General features: G+C 42.7%; 1 protein-coding gene across 2 annotated transcripts in view; it reads right to left on the bottom strand.

The window, feature by feature from the left end:
- Window positions 1–1664: 1664 nt before the first annotated feature.
- The window catches only part of pbx1a (pre-B-cell leukemia homeobox 1a), a 46670-nt gene continuing 30343 nt past the window's right edge, over window positions 1665–17991 (bottom strand). Inside the window, exons 3-9 of one of the 2 annotated variants that reach the window (XM_084546532.1) lie at window positions 13179–13423; window positions 11385–11575; window positions 11050–11185; window positions 9977–10136; window positions 8936–9048; window positions 7717–7806; window positions 1665–3842 (exon numbers count right to left, since the gene is read on the bottom strand). In XM_084546532.1, the coding sequence (XP_084402658.1) occupies window positions 3750–3842; window positions 7717–7806; window positions 8936–9048; window positions 9977–10136; window positions 11050–11185; window positions 11385–11575; window positions 13179–13423 (1028 nt within the window). In that variant the 3' untranslated portion in view covers window positions 1665–3749. The remainder of the gene's footprint in view (window positions 3843–7716; window positions 7807–8935; window positions 9049–9976; window positions 10137–11049; window positions 11186–11384; window positions 11576–13178; window positions 13424–17991) is intronic. The other variant, XM_084546531.1, reaches the window with a different exon arrangement.

Raw genomic sequence — 17991 nt, 5'->3', positions numbered from 1 at the left:
TCTGGATGAAGTCCTGTCAGATTGTTTTTGATGCCCTCTCTGTTGGTGAGAGCAGGCCGGCTCCTTCGCTGCCCTCGGGGTGCAGGGGAGCAGTCTGGCTTTGGCATTTCACACTCGCTCAGCAGTCAAGGCCTGTGACCGTCCGCAGACTTTACCGCCAACTGCTCCCTTATACCCTCGCCCCTGTTGTTTGGCCAATTATGAATATTCAGCTGCCATGAAAGTAATGCTGTCAGACATGCAACTGTCCAGCCAGATAATGTCATCAGTGCTGTTTGAAGACTCTCACGATTCCTCTCCTTTTCAATTTATTTGCTATCTTTCTATCAGAAAGCAAAGAATAAAATGGCATAAATATTTTGAATATTTAATTTGTTCTTTCTTTCTGTCTGTCTGCAGGTGTCAATCTGATGTGTTAATCCTCTGTGTGTGCTATAGACCTCCACTGTGGTCCAAAACTACTTTTGAATCCATCACACTGTGTTGCTTTCAGAAAATACTCACTAGAGCATCAAATATGTACACCGATCAAGCATAACATTATGACCACCTTCCTAATATTGTGTAGGTCTCCCTTGTGCCTCTAAAACAGTTGTGACTCATCAGAGAATGGACATGGGCCTTCTGAGGGTGTCCTGTGGTGTCTGGCAACAGAATGTTGTTAGTGGGGGCCTTTGGGTCCTATATGTTGAGGGGAGGGGCCTCTGTGGATCATCCCACAGATACTTGATCAGTTTGGGATCCAGTGAATTTGGAGGCCAGGTCAACACCTTGTGCTGTTTTTCATGTTTTTTTTAGTTGTTCCTAAACCGTTACTGTGTGTGTCTGTGTCAGGCTGCATCCTGCTGGGGATGACTGCTGCCATCAGGGAGTGTCATTGCTGTGGGGTGGGGGGTGCCTGGTCTGGTCTAGGTGGGTGCTACATGGCTAAGTAACATCCACATGAATGCCAGGTCCAACAGTTTCCAAGAGGTTTTAATGTTGTGGCTGATTGGTTGTATAAATCCACAGCTGAAAATAGTCCACAACCAGTGCCTGACTTGTATTTGTTTGAGGGACGTTTGCTAAAAACTACAGTGTCCAGCTGCTTTAGTAAACTAGAGATGCCCGTGTACGTCCTTCCCTTTTTTCATTTCTGTCTCTCTACTGCCTCAAGCAGATATGAGCTTGGTTCTGCTCAATGTTTCTTCCTGTTAAACAGAGTTTTTCTTGCGCTTGCTCTGGAGGTTTCAGGCTCCGGGTTGTGTAAATCATGTTGATGTTATAGAGGACGTACTGTACTGTACTGTACGTAAAAGTATAAAGAATTGAAATGAAGAGAAGTGACACCCTTAAGTGAAGTGAAAGCACTAATACCATACTATTAACATTCTCCGTTACACGTAAATGTCCATCAATGATACAAAGGTCAGGAAATGTTCTTTAAGTAACGTAATCCTGCTGTTATATAACTTCCTTAGTTCAGCCGTTTTGTATCCAACTGCACCTAATAACTATTAATCTGCTGGTTTCTCCATTAATCACTTGATTGGTTTGTAAAATCTGAAAATAGTGACAAGGGCTCTAAACAATTAGCAAAATAATTGGGAATTTTCCATTAATTGACTAATTGATTAACTGGCTAATAGTTTGAGCTGCACCTGCATAAACTGTTATAGTTTAAGTCACAACAAAATGTCCTAATTTAGGTTTTTCTCATGTTTTTGTGCAAACTGAGTTATACTGAACCAAAATCTTTAATTCTTAAGAACAGTCTTTGTCTTTCTTCATCTACAGTAAATGCTTGATCTACCATGTGCTTGTCTGAGTGCATGTACACTAACATGTTGAATAGCTGCCATTTAAGGACGACAAGGAGATCCACATCCATTAAAGGGGAGGGGAGGTGTTTGCTGGCTCACTAACCTTGGTTGACTTTCAGTTATCACAGCAGTGACTGGGACTGCCTTCCTGCCACCGATGGCATCTCTTGCAAAAACTCCACAATAATAAAAAGAAGAAGGAAAAAGAAAAAATGCAGATGTATGATGGCGCTGTATTACACATCGTTTTAATGTGCTGAAAACCCTTTCCAACAAAGCAAGTCAAGCACAATGGTGCACATAAACACATGTCGAAAGTCCATGAGCTAATTCACAAGAACAGGAAAACAAACGAAGAAAATAAAAAGCCTACATTAAGCATACCATTAAAAAAAAGAAAAATACAAAACCGAAGAGGCCACACAACATAAAAAGTGTCTATAAACAAGGTTAGACCGCTCAGAAACACATTATTTGAAATAACCATCCCATCCTCAGCCTGGTCGTACTGCATGAATTCTGTGTTTGTTTTGGTGTCAACTCCATGGTTACTAGAGCAGTACCAGCAGAATAATATATTGATCTATATGCAAATAAACACTTGGAGAAAATGTGGAATGTCTTCACATCAAATTGTCCTCAGCTGAGCAGCAGTTCAGGCGCGTCCAGATGATCCGTGTGCTTCATGCTACAAGCTTCTCTGGACCCTGGCGCTGTCGATATAGGAGCAAAGATCCACTGTGTAAGAACGTAAAACTCTATTAACATAATGACTTCCCCGTTTAAGTGGATTGTGGCTTCATGTGTAGAAAGACAAATTCAGTTACAGACGTCCTTGACAAACTTTCTTTTGTGCAGAAAGTGATATTTCTATTATTATTATTATTATTTTTTTCCCAACGGGGCAGAATTGTTGGCTTGATTGTAGCACCAGAGCTAAGTAACAAAATACGATGATTCAGATGAGTAGAAAAATAAACGGCGCGGTAAATGTGTTGCTAAACGGATGTTTGAGGACTGTTTACGGCGTTGGTTTGGTTACATCAGCATTTTGGCATCGTCATAAATTCCTCTGCGGTGATATCAATAAAGTTTTCTCCTCGTCCAGCAAAGATCAACAGAAGATTCCTGTTTTTCTTATTGACACAGTAAATCCGTAACCACCATAATGCTGCAGAACCAAAACCAACACTGCGCGACGCGACTGAAGTTCTTGCATCTTAATGAAGGATGTCAAGCTTGTCTGATTTGATGACAAGTATTTATTTATTGTTTTACAGATAACATACTTCACAGGGTTACCTTAGAGGTAAAATCTCCTCGGCTTGGACTCGTCGGAGACAGAGGGGGAAGATGAACATACTTTTATCAAGCACACATTGTAAACAACTGAGCAATATTTAAGTCTAAATGGCGTACCATAGAATAGGTGAGAGACAACGAAATGTAAGTAAGAAGATGTGCCTCTTGCTTGCAAAGACAAAAGTTTCATTTTTACAAAACAAATAATGGTCACTGACAATTTTTTCTACTTTTTTTTTAGTGGCTGAGAGGTAGAATGAAGGATTTTTCAGTTAAAACCAATGATTTTTATTTCTTTACTTTATCTTATCATGTCATCATAATGAGTGAAAACATTACGAGTGAATAAGCAACCCCAGCCCTCTGATTATAATGTGAAATCTGTACAAACGTCTTCACTGATTGGTTCGGATATATATATTTTTTTATTTTGAAACTTGTTGTTTGTATCCCAAAAGTCCAGCGTTATGAGCAGAGGAAATATTATTGTTTTTTGTTGTTTTTTTTTTTGTAGTTGTAGTTTTTCTGGTTAGGATTTCACAGCACCTCGCCAAAACTGTGGGACGGTGAACTCCTTTGTTTTAATACTGTGAATAGCAACGTCAGTCCATGTTGTTGGTGGATGAGGTGTGGGGATGGATGGATTCAGTTGGAAGTATCTGAATGAACGCTTCCGGGTCCTTCTGTGGGCGATGTCACTGACGAAGGAGTCGGAGCATCTTGCCAGCCACCGTTTGTCTGTGAAGAAAAGACAGAAAGGAAGCGTTACCCTCAGTGGAGGCACGATGTGACAATATTTACTGTATATTTTTCTTATTGTTGAAAGATCAAAACCATTGATGAGCTCAATGACACTGCATTTGAATACTGTTCTGCTGCTAGAAACTATGAACTGTATAAATACGGACAATGTATCCACTTCCTTGCATTGGCCAAATTGATGCTATTTTCCCGTGGATACGGGCAACGCCATCAGAGTCTGCGCAGTGCGGTCCGAGAGTGGAGCCACACGGAGCCGCGATATTGATGACCCGACCACACTTACTGCCATACTCACTCGTGTTTTCGTTTAACTCATATTACGCTGTGCTCTGCCTCCACCAGTTACAATGAAATGTTGAATTAAACACTGCATTTATTTTTTGCTTTGCGGAGCGGCTGGCATGGCAACTGGTAGTCATCATGATTTCACATCCTGTTTCTATAGCATCAAATAACTAAGTAAAACGAAACATATCCAGAAAAAGTGACACTTGAACATGCGTCAGCACTCTATTAACTACTTAAAATGACAGAAACCATCCTTGAAAAATTATCTGACGCGTATTTCAGTGTTTTATTTTGGCCCAAGTCCCATCCACTAACATGGAGGGGGTGGAGCTTATGACTTGTACTGCAGCCAGACACCAGGGGGAGCTCTACTTGCTTTGGCTTCACTTTTGAGCAGCCGTTCTGCCTTTATACAGTCTATACCAGAAACACACAAGTTAGATCAAATATGTAAATTCCCTTGAAAATAGTCAACATTAAATGTAGTATTTTGGTAAATCATTTCCACTTACATAGTATTTTTCTACCTTAGCGGTTCATGAAGCGTTAAGGCAGAAAAGCAATGTGCTCTCCCGCCATTGGGAGCAGCTTTCAGTGTCTTGCCCAGTGACACTTGAGGCCAGGGCCAAACGACTTCCCCATTCAAGCTATACAGCTGCATGTAATTCTATCTGCATATCACAGTATAGCAGAGTTTTAAATCTGGTTTCTGTGGCGACGCTCCCGATCAATCAGCAATCATTGCTCGCCGGAGCTGAGGAGGGTAGCAGCCATTCACAGCGATGGAGTGGGTTACAGTTACTAGGGGTGTGGCGGAGACCATGGCGGAGAAACAAGGGTTTTTGAATGTAACTGTGGTGCTACGAGTTAATCGTCTCTGGCGGTCAGAAAGAACGAAACAGAATCATAAAAGCAGCCACAAAGAGTAGCTGACACACCAGATAACAAAGAAACTCAGAGGAAGGATCACACTCTGAAAAATAAGATAGGATATGAAATGTAATTAAATGTAATTACTGCAGCTTTAAGCAAAGTGTTTTTCCAAAACATTTTTTCAAAAATTAAATATTGTGTCTTTTCATTGCAATGGGCACTGTGTTTTACTTTTAAGTAGTCCTACATTCACCTTCTTGTCGCAGAAGGCACCATTCATGTTTAAATCTGCAGCAGAACTCCTGTTTGAGTAGCGTTAATCATAAACTACACTAAATAATACCTCACCAGCTTCATCCGTATCTAAAGTTTAATGAAAGAATACGTGTCGGAGTGTAGTTTAAAAAAATAAAAACTGAACCCACTAAAAAACTTCTTCAACAACGGCGATCTTTGTCCAAGGAAAACTCTAACAGACAGCACTTAAACTCTCTTTTATGAGACGCTTCATTAAAAAAAATATTCTTGGCCACTTCTCTCATTTTCTCCTCCAAACGACTGACACAACGTGAGATAAACAGAGAGGATGAAACACGGAGTACACAGACCTTTCATATATCTCTGAATATACCTCTGAGACGCCTGATAAAAGAATAAATTATCACAATAAAAAAAAATAGCACTTTAAAATAGAAGCCTTCTCACACGATGATAAAAGGTTGACTAAAGACCATTAAAGACATTAATTGCAATTTCCATGCTATTAGCGAGTGCAGGGAATGTGCTTTGGCAGCCTCTTATTTCCAAACCCTGTTATTTTGCGTAAAGACCGTCTGTCATCTTATTCAGAAGCAAGAGGGGGAAAAGAGGAAGAATGAGAGAGAGGAGAAAAAAAACATTTCCAGTCTCTGAGTGAGGCGACACCCACTAGCAATTTGAAGGGTGTAATTGCTGTTCAAGGATAAAGAAGGAGAGGTGAAGCACAAGAGTTCAGCCAGTAAATCTTCGAAAGGGGGGAGAAAAAAATATCATCAGAGCTAAATAAATATAACACTCCATTTACGAGCCTTTTCCTGAAACGCTGCAATTTTTGTTTAAAATGTTAATAAAGCAGCATCATTACTGATATAACAGAGCTGTTTTTGTTCTTGCAAATTAAGTAGCTAATTTCAGATCTTATTTTATGTTATTTCTTCCTTTTTATTTTATTTATTTTATTCACTTTACTCTTACGGTCATGTTTACATCCTCCATGGACAGTTTGGATGGTTAAAACATTTTTGACGTAGTTTTTTTTGTATATTCTTTGTATTGTTCTATTTTTTGTTCCTTAAAAGTGTCTTGTACTTGCACGTCATGCTGCTCACTGAATCTGAATTTATTTTATTTTATTTTATTTTATTTTATTTTATTTTATTTCTTAACAGGACTGGACTTGGTATAACGCTGCTGTTTATTGTAGCTCTTCTTCCTTAATTTACACAAATTCATGAAGAAATTCAGATTATCAGTAGCCCCACTTTAACCACTCAGTCATGTATTACCGTTACATTTTGTCCACAGCACTAAGTGTTAGTTTCTGTGAAAATTAAATATCCAGGGATCTTTTAAGAAACCATAAAGTCATTTGACGACACATAACAATCATCCTCCTTGTCTTGTTTCTGACATATTTTAGATGTATTTCCACTTTTTTTATATTAACTGCATTCAGTTATTACATTAATAATCTGTTTTAAGTTTTCCTGTTTTTCAGTAAATCCTCTGCACTTGCACGAGAAGCACAAACGAGGGCTAGAGATTTCTAATGTTGCTAATTGGTTTGGATCATTGCCAAGACCAGATTTCGACCTACACTTAGTTTAAATGATTGTTTCTGCTTTGCGAGTTTCCCTAAACTTTCATTAGTCTAAATCACAGCACATTTGATTAAACACTACTTCCTATTGAGCCTGTTGCAAGCTGGATGCGTTCATGTTCCTATTTTAGCGCGGGGAGTGTTGCAGGCTTGGCTGTCAGTGCTGCTGTTCCTGTGGATGAATGATCTGACCAATGTGCTTGGACTGTTAGCCCAAAGCCCCGCTCTTTCTGTCCCTGTGACTGTCGTATTGATTCTGTTCAGCCCCGCGCAGCCTGTCGCTATGGATCTACATGCTAACACACTGCCTCCAGTGTTGCCTGTCCCGCCTTGCCCGGCCCAGCAGGGAGAGCGAGACAATTGGCCCAGCTTTTGACAGGCTGCTTAAGAAGTTATTTTAAGAATTAGCAACTGGGAACTTTTTTTTTTGTGTGTGTGTGAAGTCAGTCTCAGAGGGGAAGGCAAGTATGAATTGTCCTATGGTGCCAATGAGAGAGCAGCGTTAGGAGGGAGGATGACACCTGTGTCCTTGTTTCTGTCGACTGCAGGTGCCTCGCTAATGCTAATATCCTCCGACAGGCTAGGAGCATGTCCAGCTACGCAGCCTGGTAGCTGCCTCGTTGCCTGCCACCTAGGGCACGACTGGAGCAGGAAGGGGGGGGCAACCGGCTGGACAACAGCCCAACCCCGGCAAAGTCTGCTAAGTGGCATCCCAGTGTGCACACATTTTAAGGCGATACCATGCACATCCCGCAGCTGGGGAATCATTGCAAAAATAAAACAGCAAGGGAATGTTAGGAAGGACAGAAGAAGATTGTTTACAGGTCTTACGTTGATGCCCTGTGGACTGTACATCTGGCTGGCTGCGAGGCTGTCACTGTATCCTCCGGTCTGGCTGATAACATGGCGAAGGGTATCCACCTGGAACAGCGGGGACACAGACAAAAGGCCTGGTCAGACAAAAGCTCAGGATAACAAAAGGTAGCAATGCACAAGGAAAGGTCAGTCTGATAGCAAAAGGGTAGCATAAACAGGAAAAGGTTAGAAACAGCGAATCGGAATGATTTGGCTGCTATTACAAGCTTGATAAGGGACGCTTCAAAAGGACAAAAAAACACAATAAAATGATGAAATTACTAATTATGTATGCATTTGTAAAATAATGCATTGGTATGTTATGTTTACTGTATATACAGACATGTAGGCTTTTTTTTACCATGCATAAAAATGAAGCAAGTGCGAGAAATGAAGCCTCACAACAAAACACTTGACTTTGCTGCCAATAAAAATATGGTTTTATTATTTTTTTTCATAAAAGTTTTGTTACAAGCTCAGAGAAGTTCTTCGTGGATGCACTTTGTAGCTGATTACACACAAAACACACCTGGATTTCACAATAAATCCGGCTGCTCCACTAAAGAGCCGGAGTCAAAGTCACACTTTGTACTTACTTTATTGCTTTCATTTAACGCTAACTCACTGAGAGCGAGACGGAAATTAAGCCTTTTAAAGTAACACGAGCTCCAATAATTAAGGACAAACCCTGAAGAGCTCTTTATCTCACACAAGGGTCGTCCGTTTTCCATATTCATGAGTGACCTTAAGCCTTCCGAGAGCTGATCTGAACAGAAAAGGAGTGATGGCGGGATAAGGAGACGATGCCAAAAGCATTAAAACCAAACGAGAATATTACCGTGGGTAGAGACTCCTTAATCTATGGTGAGAGTTGTAACACTGTGTTGGTCGTGACCGTCCACTGGGGCAAGGTCAGGGAGCTACAGTGCACCAGTGGCTATGTGAACTCTTGTCAGGAGTGCTGATGAGTGTTGCACCGTTTCCAAAACTGTCTGCAGTCGTCTACTCAACTGTGGCTTGACAATGGCTTCTACATTAATATGAAGCTTCAGGCGAAGGGTAACCTTTGTTTCACTGCGTAGGTCGAGTTATTGTGGGCATCTCGACTCCCAGACTGGTCAGCGGTTGAACAAATATCAGGAATGATCTCAAGGAATTTGCGATAGAGGACACTGAGCTTGGAGAGGCAGCCTACCTGGGATTGTATGTTGGCCCCAACCTGCCCCCCTTGGTACGAGTCCCCATTGAGGGACTGAACACTCATGAACAAGTCCCCGGAGTTTGACATGTTAAAAGAGCCAGCAGAACCTGAGAATACACAGAGAGGATAGAGAGCGAGAGAGTAGGACAAAGAAGAAGGTGACAGAGAATAAGAGAGAGACAGAAAAAGGAGTTAAAATGATCATGCATAAGCAAAAGTGCATTAAAGTGGGTTAGTTTGAGCAGGTGGCAAGCATCATGAAAGAGTTTTTTTTTTTTTATATAAACTTGCACATGATAGATACAACAGGCGCACATTAAAATATCACCGAGCCATAATTTCGAAGGAAAAATCCACCAACAAGAACATTCAGACAGATTCTCATCATAAAACTGTTCAAGTTCCCGTTAAAGCAAGACGTATGGATTGTATTACTGTTAAATGTCCGTACTGCTAGTGTTTCATTAAGGAAGTAATAATTGATCTGCAGGAAGACCCAAAGAATCGCCGTCGTCCTTTAATGGACCCCAGCTCCCCAGATGTAAAGAGACCATCGCGTAACTTGATTTCAACACCCGGTCCTAATCCAATACAGTTGCAAAGTCTCTATATGACAAAAGACTCCGCATGCCCTCTGAGCAGCTTAATGGCATACACGAGGTCAACCGGACAAGAGGCAGGAAAAATTAGCGTCCGCAAGACCAAGAGGTCAATAACAAAGAGAGAGAGAGAGAGAGAGGGAGAAAATGAGTGAGCGAGACAGACGGCAAAGGCAGAGAAGAAAGAGGAAATAAAAATGGAACCAGGAGAGCAAGAAAGCTAAAGTGTATTATTGGTTTAGTTAAGAAGAATCGAGGCATTCTGTTAAATGCAACTGCAGCAGAGACGGAATTCTTGAGTCAGGGCTCGGCTACCAGAATATACCCCGCTCCATCTTCATCTGCGCTGGTATAGAAGACAAATGCAATTTTTTCCTAACCGTAGAGCTTCTTTTGATCATCGCCCGCTGGCCTTTAAATCGGAGCCTGAGCTCACCTGCTGAATTGGGAGTTGACGGGGAGTTGGCCTGGCTGCCGTGAGCCGACACGCTGGTTGCATTGACCGCAGTCCTCGCTGCGTACATGTTGGCCTCTTCTTGGAACTTGCCGATGTTTTTCTTGTATCGGATTCTCTTGTTCCCGAACCAGTTTGATACCTGTCAAGACAGCAGCGATGTTGAGTACAGGATATTTAAGCTAATCAAAAAGAATATTGTAATTCAAATGTACGTGTTAAAGTGAATCATGGACCGGCTTTATAGTAAAGGCGTTTTGTTTCTGTTTCCTCTCAGATTATTTTCCTTTTTATCCTTCCTATTAATAGCAGTGAAATATCAAACAGACGATGGATTTAGGCTGTTTCTTGGACCAGAAACCGACAAAATAAAATTCCACATCTAGTAATACTAACAATAAAATGGTATATAGCAAAAAAAATAACCCCAGCATGTAGTGTTGAGTATCAGTCTTATCTTGTCCATTGTTTAAGTCCCCATGAAACAGCTAGCAGAGCGCTAACTTTTGCCCTGAAAAACGCCTGCTCTGCTCTGATCGGTCATCTCCAGAGGCAGACACCGCCTATACATGTTCGAGCTGACAGACAAAACTGGTAGCGCTGCTGGTGAAGCGGAGACGCAGGGGGAGAGAGGGTGAGAAGTGTTTAATTTTACGTTAAATGAGTACACGCCCCTAAGTGCGGGATGAGTCATCAACATTTTCTTTTGTGTTTTCCCGAGAAAGGACAAACTCTAAAATACGTACAAAACAACCTTTTTTTGTCGATGTTGAGCTCGATGCTGGTAAACAAGTGATGTACGGCACAAGATATATCATTTACAGTATAATTTAATGGGGACTTTAATTAAACTGAGCATCCAAGCTATGAGAGAGAGGGGTGTTCTTGTGATTGGGAACCCTAAAGCTTATTGTAACGCAATATATTGCTAAGCCAGATAAATTAAACTGCTGTTAATCTGAGTTTTACAAACAGAGACTCCAGGGCTTGACTGAAGCCCACAGTCCCACTGATGTCAAATTATTTTTGTGGATAAGTTATTTCCTGCATGTTACCTGTGACACTGTGATGGCACATTTCTTGGCCAGCTCTTCTTTGGCCTCCTCGCTGGGATAGGGGTTACTGAGATGGGAGTAAAAGTACTCGTTTAGGATCTCTGTCGCCTGTTTGTTGAAGTTCCTCCTCTTCCGTCTGGATAGAAACAACAGAGAAAGACACGGAACAGAAGACGCTTTAGTTCGTCCAGATGAGGGTTAAAAGATGGTAAAATTAAACAATAAAAAAGATTTGAAAGGTAAACACACAGCTGGATATATCAACAATGAAAACCTTTTTCTATAAGAACAGCACAATCAAACGAGGGTGGGTTTATAGAAGGACACACACAGACCTGGCGTCAAGAAAGCGCGAGCGCAGGATCATAACGGCCTCGCAGGTGCTCTGTTTCAGCTGCATCTGGATGGAGCTGAACTTGCGGTGGATGATGCCGACCATGCGCTCGATCTCTTTGGGCGAAATGGGTCGTGTTCGAGACTGCTCCCTCAGCAGGTTCATCACATGGGTGGTGAACTCATTGCACGCCTGGATGCACAGACAGACAGGATTCATAAAAAGATTAACTATCGGAGGGTCTCGACAGCTTCGGAGAGAACAAAAGGATGAAATTGGATTCGGGGGAGGCTGCACCTTCACTGCTAGGCCTTGGCCCCGTACAAGCGGTGTTGACAGTAGAACAGCAGTAGCGTTAGAGGTAATAAGAATAGTCTAAATTAAAGCAGCCGACACGCCGCGGCGTTTCATGCCAAACAAATGTGGCAGCGGAGTCATACAGTGGAGGCAGCGAGACTTGCAGTGCTCTGAATATTAAAAAGACTTCTCTTCAATGGAAGAGAAAATGTGACAAGTGAAGAGAAATCTAAAATGACAGCAGGCTTTCAGTCCCGTTCACGTTCAAGAGGTTTAAACTGTCTCCCTCTCTTTTCACTCCATCTTTCCGTCTACCTCGTTCTCTCTCTGTCTGAATCAGTCACTGGATATGACTGCATTCAGAGTCAAGGTGTCTGTTGCTTGTCAACACCAGGGTTACGTCAGTCAAAGTGATGCACCGCGCTGCCGTTCTGCTTGCACACACACGCTAGACACTACTCACTCATACGCGCGTGAGGGTGTACATAGCGTGGTGACACAAAAATGCTCAGGTGTATATTGACTGTGACAGTTAGCGATGACTAGCCTTCCTCAGAGAAGATGACAAACCCAGAACGCTTTGACTTCCGAGGGAATGACAAGACGTTACAGTCTTTGGAAAAGAGCTGGTGTGTGACTGATATAATGGCTGCTTGCCTGCCGAAGATAGCTGCTCTGAAAGCTTGGCTTGTCATGAGCCGTCCTCTGAGTGCTGATTTCAAAAGCATTATACTATTATACTGAGAAAATGAGTTACAAATTCTCAGGAAAATATCTATTCTTTATAACCCCCTATTTCTATTTATGCTCACAGAACGGATCTCTTCCCAGCGTGCACAACATGGACAACGGGCTGAAGAAAAAGGCCCTGACAGGATGCTAAGCACTTTTTATTTCACCTTAGCCGCACGTTTATACAAGACTCCAGGCGACACATGTGAACCTGAGAGAGTACATACAAACATGTAGCTCTATATATGCCGTGCTCAATTTTTTTTTGCATCAGTCAAGCCAAACATTTGAGAATGCCAAAGATTCATCCAGAATAGAAATTTGCCTCCATCCAGATGTCCAGTAAAGAATAAGTAAAGGATAAGAAACCAAATACAATCTCTGCCATCAAATGAGAAGAATCCATTTATGGGTGAGGAGAAACCTTTGATATGAGCTGCTCTGTAGTGAAATAATGCAACATGAGGACTGTGAACGGAAAGTTAAAGAAAAGAAAAAGGGGTTTAAACCAGTGCTTTCACATAAAATGACCTGATAAAATAACATTTACATCTATCTAGTTGAGCTGATTGATCAATTTCCATTGGAAAAAAAACAACGTCTAACTAGGGGTGTCTTATGTATGTACTAATAATACACAACAATAAATAGCAAATCTTTATACAAAGAGGAGCTGTGCTCAGTTAATGATGTACTATATCGGAGAAAATGCTGAATGTGTTTTGGAGCAGCAGGTGAGGAGGAATGAGGTTCTGCTCGTCCCCACCTGTTCATACTTCTCCAGCTCCGTGTGGTAAATTTGTCGGATCTGAGACAGCTTGGCCCGGTAGTCGGAGTGTTCTGCGGAGTTGTCGGCGCCGACGCCGCCCGTGGCTGCCGCGGCGGCTGCTGCAGCGGCCGACCCGCCGCCTTTCTCCGGCCCGGCCACGCCCTCCGCCAGCAGCATGTTGTCCAGTCGCATCAGCTGGGGATCTGGAGGCTCCTCCTCCTGGGCTCCTCGGATACTGAGCACTGAAGACAGAAGAAGAAGACCACATGAAAACAATGAAAGTGCCCTTTTTACACTGATGCTCAAAAATGACTGAATAGCAAGGTTTAATAATTTCACAAGAGCTGAAAAAAGCAGTCTTTAATAATCTTCCTGCTCCAGCCTTCAGAGTGAACTCTCTGAAATATGGCCGCCATTATAATAGTTCAAGTCTGTGCCATAAAAACCTGCAGCCTCACAGAGGCTGGCAGCTAAGCAAGACCATAAAACTATCATTTCATCGATTCTGACTATCATTTCATGTAAAAAAAGATTCAAACAGTCTTCTATCAGAGTTCATCTTTCATTACTCTCCGTATGCTCAGACTGTGTTTAGTTTCTAGCTGATGGCTTTATTATCTTGTCAGTCGTCACCTAAACGGAAAAACAAACTAACAAGACAAGTCGTAAAAGCACCTGGCGTACATAAATCTGTTAGGACGGCAAACTGAAAATATGGTGACTAATGTAAGGTTCAAAGTTCACTTCAGTCATTAAAATTATTTTATAGACACTCAGTCGCAGTGATAGCACAAAATCATTGTTAAACTGGGTCTGCAGTATTTTGAACTGCTTCTCTCTGTATAACTCAAATAATACATTTGCAGTCTAACACCACACCTAAACACTAGTGACGTATTAATAATGATATCATGTATCAGGTCTGTTTAAGCTGCTGTTTGAACGCAGGCTTAAAATCTTCAGCTCTCAATTAACACTCATCTTCCAAAATGTGGAGAGTGAAGTGTAAACAAAACTCAAGCGGACGAGCACAAACAACATGTTACACTGTTACAGCTTAATGAACACACACAAACATATGCAGTCTTGCACACACACTGATCAGCCACAACATTAAAACCACTGACAGGAGAAGTAAAGATCATTGACCATCTTGTGACAATTCAGTGTTCTGCTGGGAAACTTTAGGACCTGGCATTCATTGGTGTGGATGTTACTTAGACATGTAGCACCCACCTAGACCAGACCAGGCACCCCCATCCCATAGTAATGACACTCCCTGATGGCAGCAGACATCCTCAGCAGGCTAGAGTCTGACACAGGCACACACACAAGCAGTTTAGGAACAACTCAAAAGATATGAAGAACAGCACAAGGTGTTGACCTGGCCTCCAAATTCACTAGATCCCAAACTAATCAAGTATCTGTGGGATGATCCACAGAGACCCTCCCCTCAACCCATAGGACCCAAAGGCCCCCACTAACAACATCTTGTTGCCAGACACCACAGGACACCCTCAGAAGGCCCATGTCCATTCTCTGATGAGTCACAACTGTTTTGGAGGCACAAGGGAGACCTACACAATATTAGGAAGATGGTCATAATGTTGAGGCTGATCTGTGTATATGAGAGTTGAGTTGAGAGTTGACTCTTGTCCAACAATGCTACTTCAACTGCATTCCTTGGCGTAAACAAACAGGTGTTTCACTATCAGTTTCCATCTGAGGATCAGTTCTACTGCCCTGCCTCTTCCTGCCACCAGAAGGCTCCCTCGGTAAAGAAGCAGAGCGTCCTGCTTTTCTCCGAGGTGCAGAAAACAGCCGACCAGGTGCAGCCCTCCATTCCATCCACTGTCTTCAAGGACAAAGACAAAGCTCACACTGCCACAGCATCTGTCACACGCACTTTAATCCATCCATCATGGCACTTCAAGAGGACGATCTTATCCTACACACTGTATGTCTCTTCGATGATGACTGTGGACAGTGAGGGTAAATGACAGGCCGTGTGACAGAGCAGTAAAGCCATATTGTGGCTGAACAGTCTCAGGTCAGAGCGACGGCTCCTTTGTAATGAGGATGTAAGGCTGAGTCGCCCTGTGACCTTTCTGGTGAGCGGGGGGTCCAGATGGATTCCAGAGGCCGCGTGGGGAGCTTGTCTACCCTAGTCCTCCTCTTTTCAACCGCCCCCTCCCACCCCCGTTCTTCCTTCCCTCCCTTTTTCTCCTCCAGCAATAACATCATCCATTCCCATCAGCTCCAACACGTGAGCAAGCTCAGCTCAAGAGGCAAATGTCAATGGCTATCAGACGGCTGGAAAAGGTCAGGAGTTCAGATGGGGAGCAGCCGCGTGTACGCATGTGTGTGCGTATGCGCCGTGCGCCGGTAGATGAATCGGTGGATATTTTTCATGTGAATCACACCAGCGGGAAATTATAACACTCGCCAATTTGATTCTGACAAAATAGTGGCACATCCCAACCAGAGGGGGAATCTAATGAGCCTAAGAGTGATTTATTCATTCCCTCCAAGTCCCCGAGTGCACAACTAAAAGCATGAAATGGATTAAATAAATACAATTAATAAGGAAAATCAAACAATTCACTGTGCTGTGGCATAATTACCCTAACCACAGCCATCAGCTTTATTTATTTCTGTTCAGTAATAGCAATGAAATCGATTAGACCTCAATGCCAGTCAGAGTGCTCGTCGTGAACTCTGCAACCACGGACTATACATTAACGTAATCACCTGACAGAGGGAAGTGCCCTCTATTACAATAAATCACGCGCTCCCAACACTCGGATAATGACACCCAAAACCTTTAAACACACTTTGTAGTGCAGCGACAAAGGCATGGAGTCCTATAGCACGGTGCGATTCTCTTATTCCACGGACAGTCATAGATTAGTATCTATAAAAGGAAGATGGCCATCATCTCATCTTGATCATTACCGACAGACTTAATTGAACAATGAGAGGACACAATTCCCCTCTCTGTCGCTTCCTTCCTCCCTCCGTCCCTCCCTCCCTCCCTCCTTCCTCCTCCTCCTCCTCTCTTCTTCTTCTTCTCTCCTTCTCTTTGTGCTCTTGTATAATTCCTTCCCTGAGATGTGGGGCAGTAAACCCAGAAAGGCAAGGCATAAAAAATGAATACCATAAACAATTCTCAAGCCGCTTCCTGAATAATGAATGGAATTCTAAGAATAAGCCTTTGTTTTGCTTATTGACAAAATTAATTTCTGCTGTTTTACTTCCTTAAGAGCTGGCCCGTGCCCATCGCCGCACCGCCTGCTGTTTGCAGACAACAGGAGTGTAAATAAACATGACGATTAAGCCACCCACTCATACGGGGAGAATCAAACACACAACACAAACATACACGGACGCGAGCTCTCGTATAGACACAAACACGCACGCACACACGCAAAAAAAAAAGAAAACTACACCGCTGCGCACATTGGCAGACTACCCTGAGCACCCAGGCTGGTGCCCTGCGAGCACTTTTAAATGAAAACATGTTTAATTAATGATGTTGAAGTATTCTGTCACAATTAGGAAGATTTACAGTCAAACAAGGCAGCAATGATGTCCCTGACAGCCATGATGAAAGTTTACCCTTCTTGCCTCTGACTGGCAGCTAGCAGCCAACGCTGGACTGGATCCATTTCCCATCAATACAGTAATGCAATACACTCCACAGCCTTGTAGTGTGTGTGTGTGTGTGTGTGTGTGTGTGTGTGTGTGTGTGTGTGTTTCCTTTCTTGCCTAGCTCTTCACATCACATGACCCCCGAGAGGAGCAGGCACTGGCTGTGCTCTCTATTGATTGTGTGGGCACACGTCATCTAGGGTTTCAGCAGTTAATAAATCAGGCCTGCTCCTGACACAAATGTGTGTGTGTGTGTGTGTGCGTGTCTACATCCTTGTGTGCGTGTGTGTGTGCGTTGGTGTGTGTGGGCCTGTCACAGACCAGTCAGCAGGAGTGAAAGCGACAGCCACATGATAATGTAACATCACCACCATTCATCCCTGCCACACAGCATTCTGAGACAAAACAACAACAACCTAGGAACCTGAAAAAAAAGCAGCGTGATTTACAGCAGACATGACAAGTATCACTAATACACCCCCCCCCCCCCCCCCACCCACTCACCCACCCACCCTTCTCCACGCTGCTTCAAGGAGTTCAGCATCCTGCCCTCATCTGCATTTGATACAAGCCCAATAATGCAGTCACCGTCGGATGCGGACCTTCGCCGCATTTCATGCTGACCCACAGAGGCGAGGCAAACTACTGAGAAACGCTATTATCATTACCGAGAACACTAAATGAATATTGTGTTACATTATATCCAATTTACTGTATATGTGGTCATTTCTACTGAAGTGAATGTAGGCTTGAATAAAGAACAATCATTATAAAATTACCGATCCTAGCTCACAACATGGATAAACAGTTCTATTCTTAATATTATAACGCTCAGATAGTTTCAAAATCTTCTTTATGGTATTTGTACTTGATTTCAGGGACCAAAGATATTCTCTGCATGAGATAATGGAAAGCATTACACTCCCTAACATGCACGCCTCACACTGGACAGTCAAACGGACACATTTTTTTATTCCTTTTTGTTAAAAATCTGGCACCAATATCACCCATAATGCAACAGCTGCCAATCAAAATAATAAAGGCATTTAACAGACTTAAGCGGCGGTACCTCTCAAGACCTATAAACAGACTTTGCTGTGAAAAATCTGACGAGCTCCACTTAAACCTGGTCCAAACACATAAGAGCTTTGCCAAAATG

This window comes from Chelon labrosus, assembly GCF_963514085.1.
Source record: "Chelon labrosus genome assembly, chromosome: 6".
NCBI lineage: Eukaryota > Metazoa > Chordata > Actinopteri > Mugiliformes > Mugilidae > Chelon > Chelon labrosus.
Note: the sequence above shows the minus strand (reverse complement) of the source record. Positions and strands in the feature narration are given on the sequence as shown.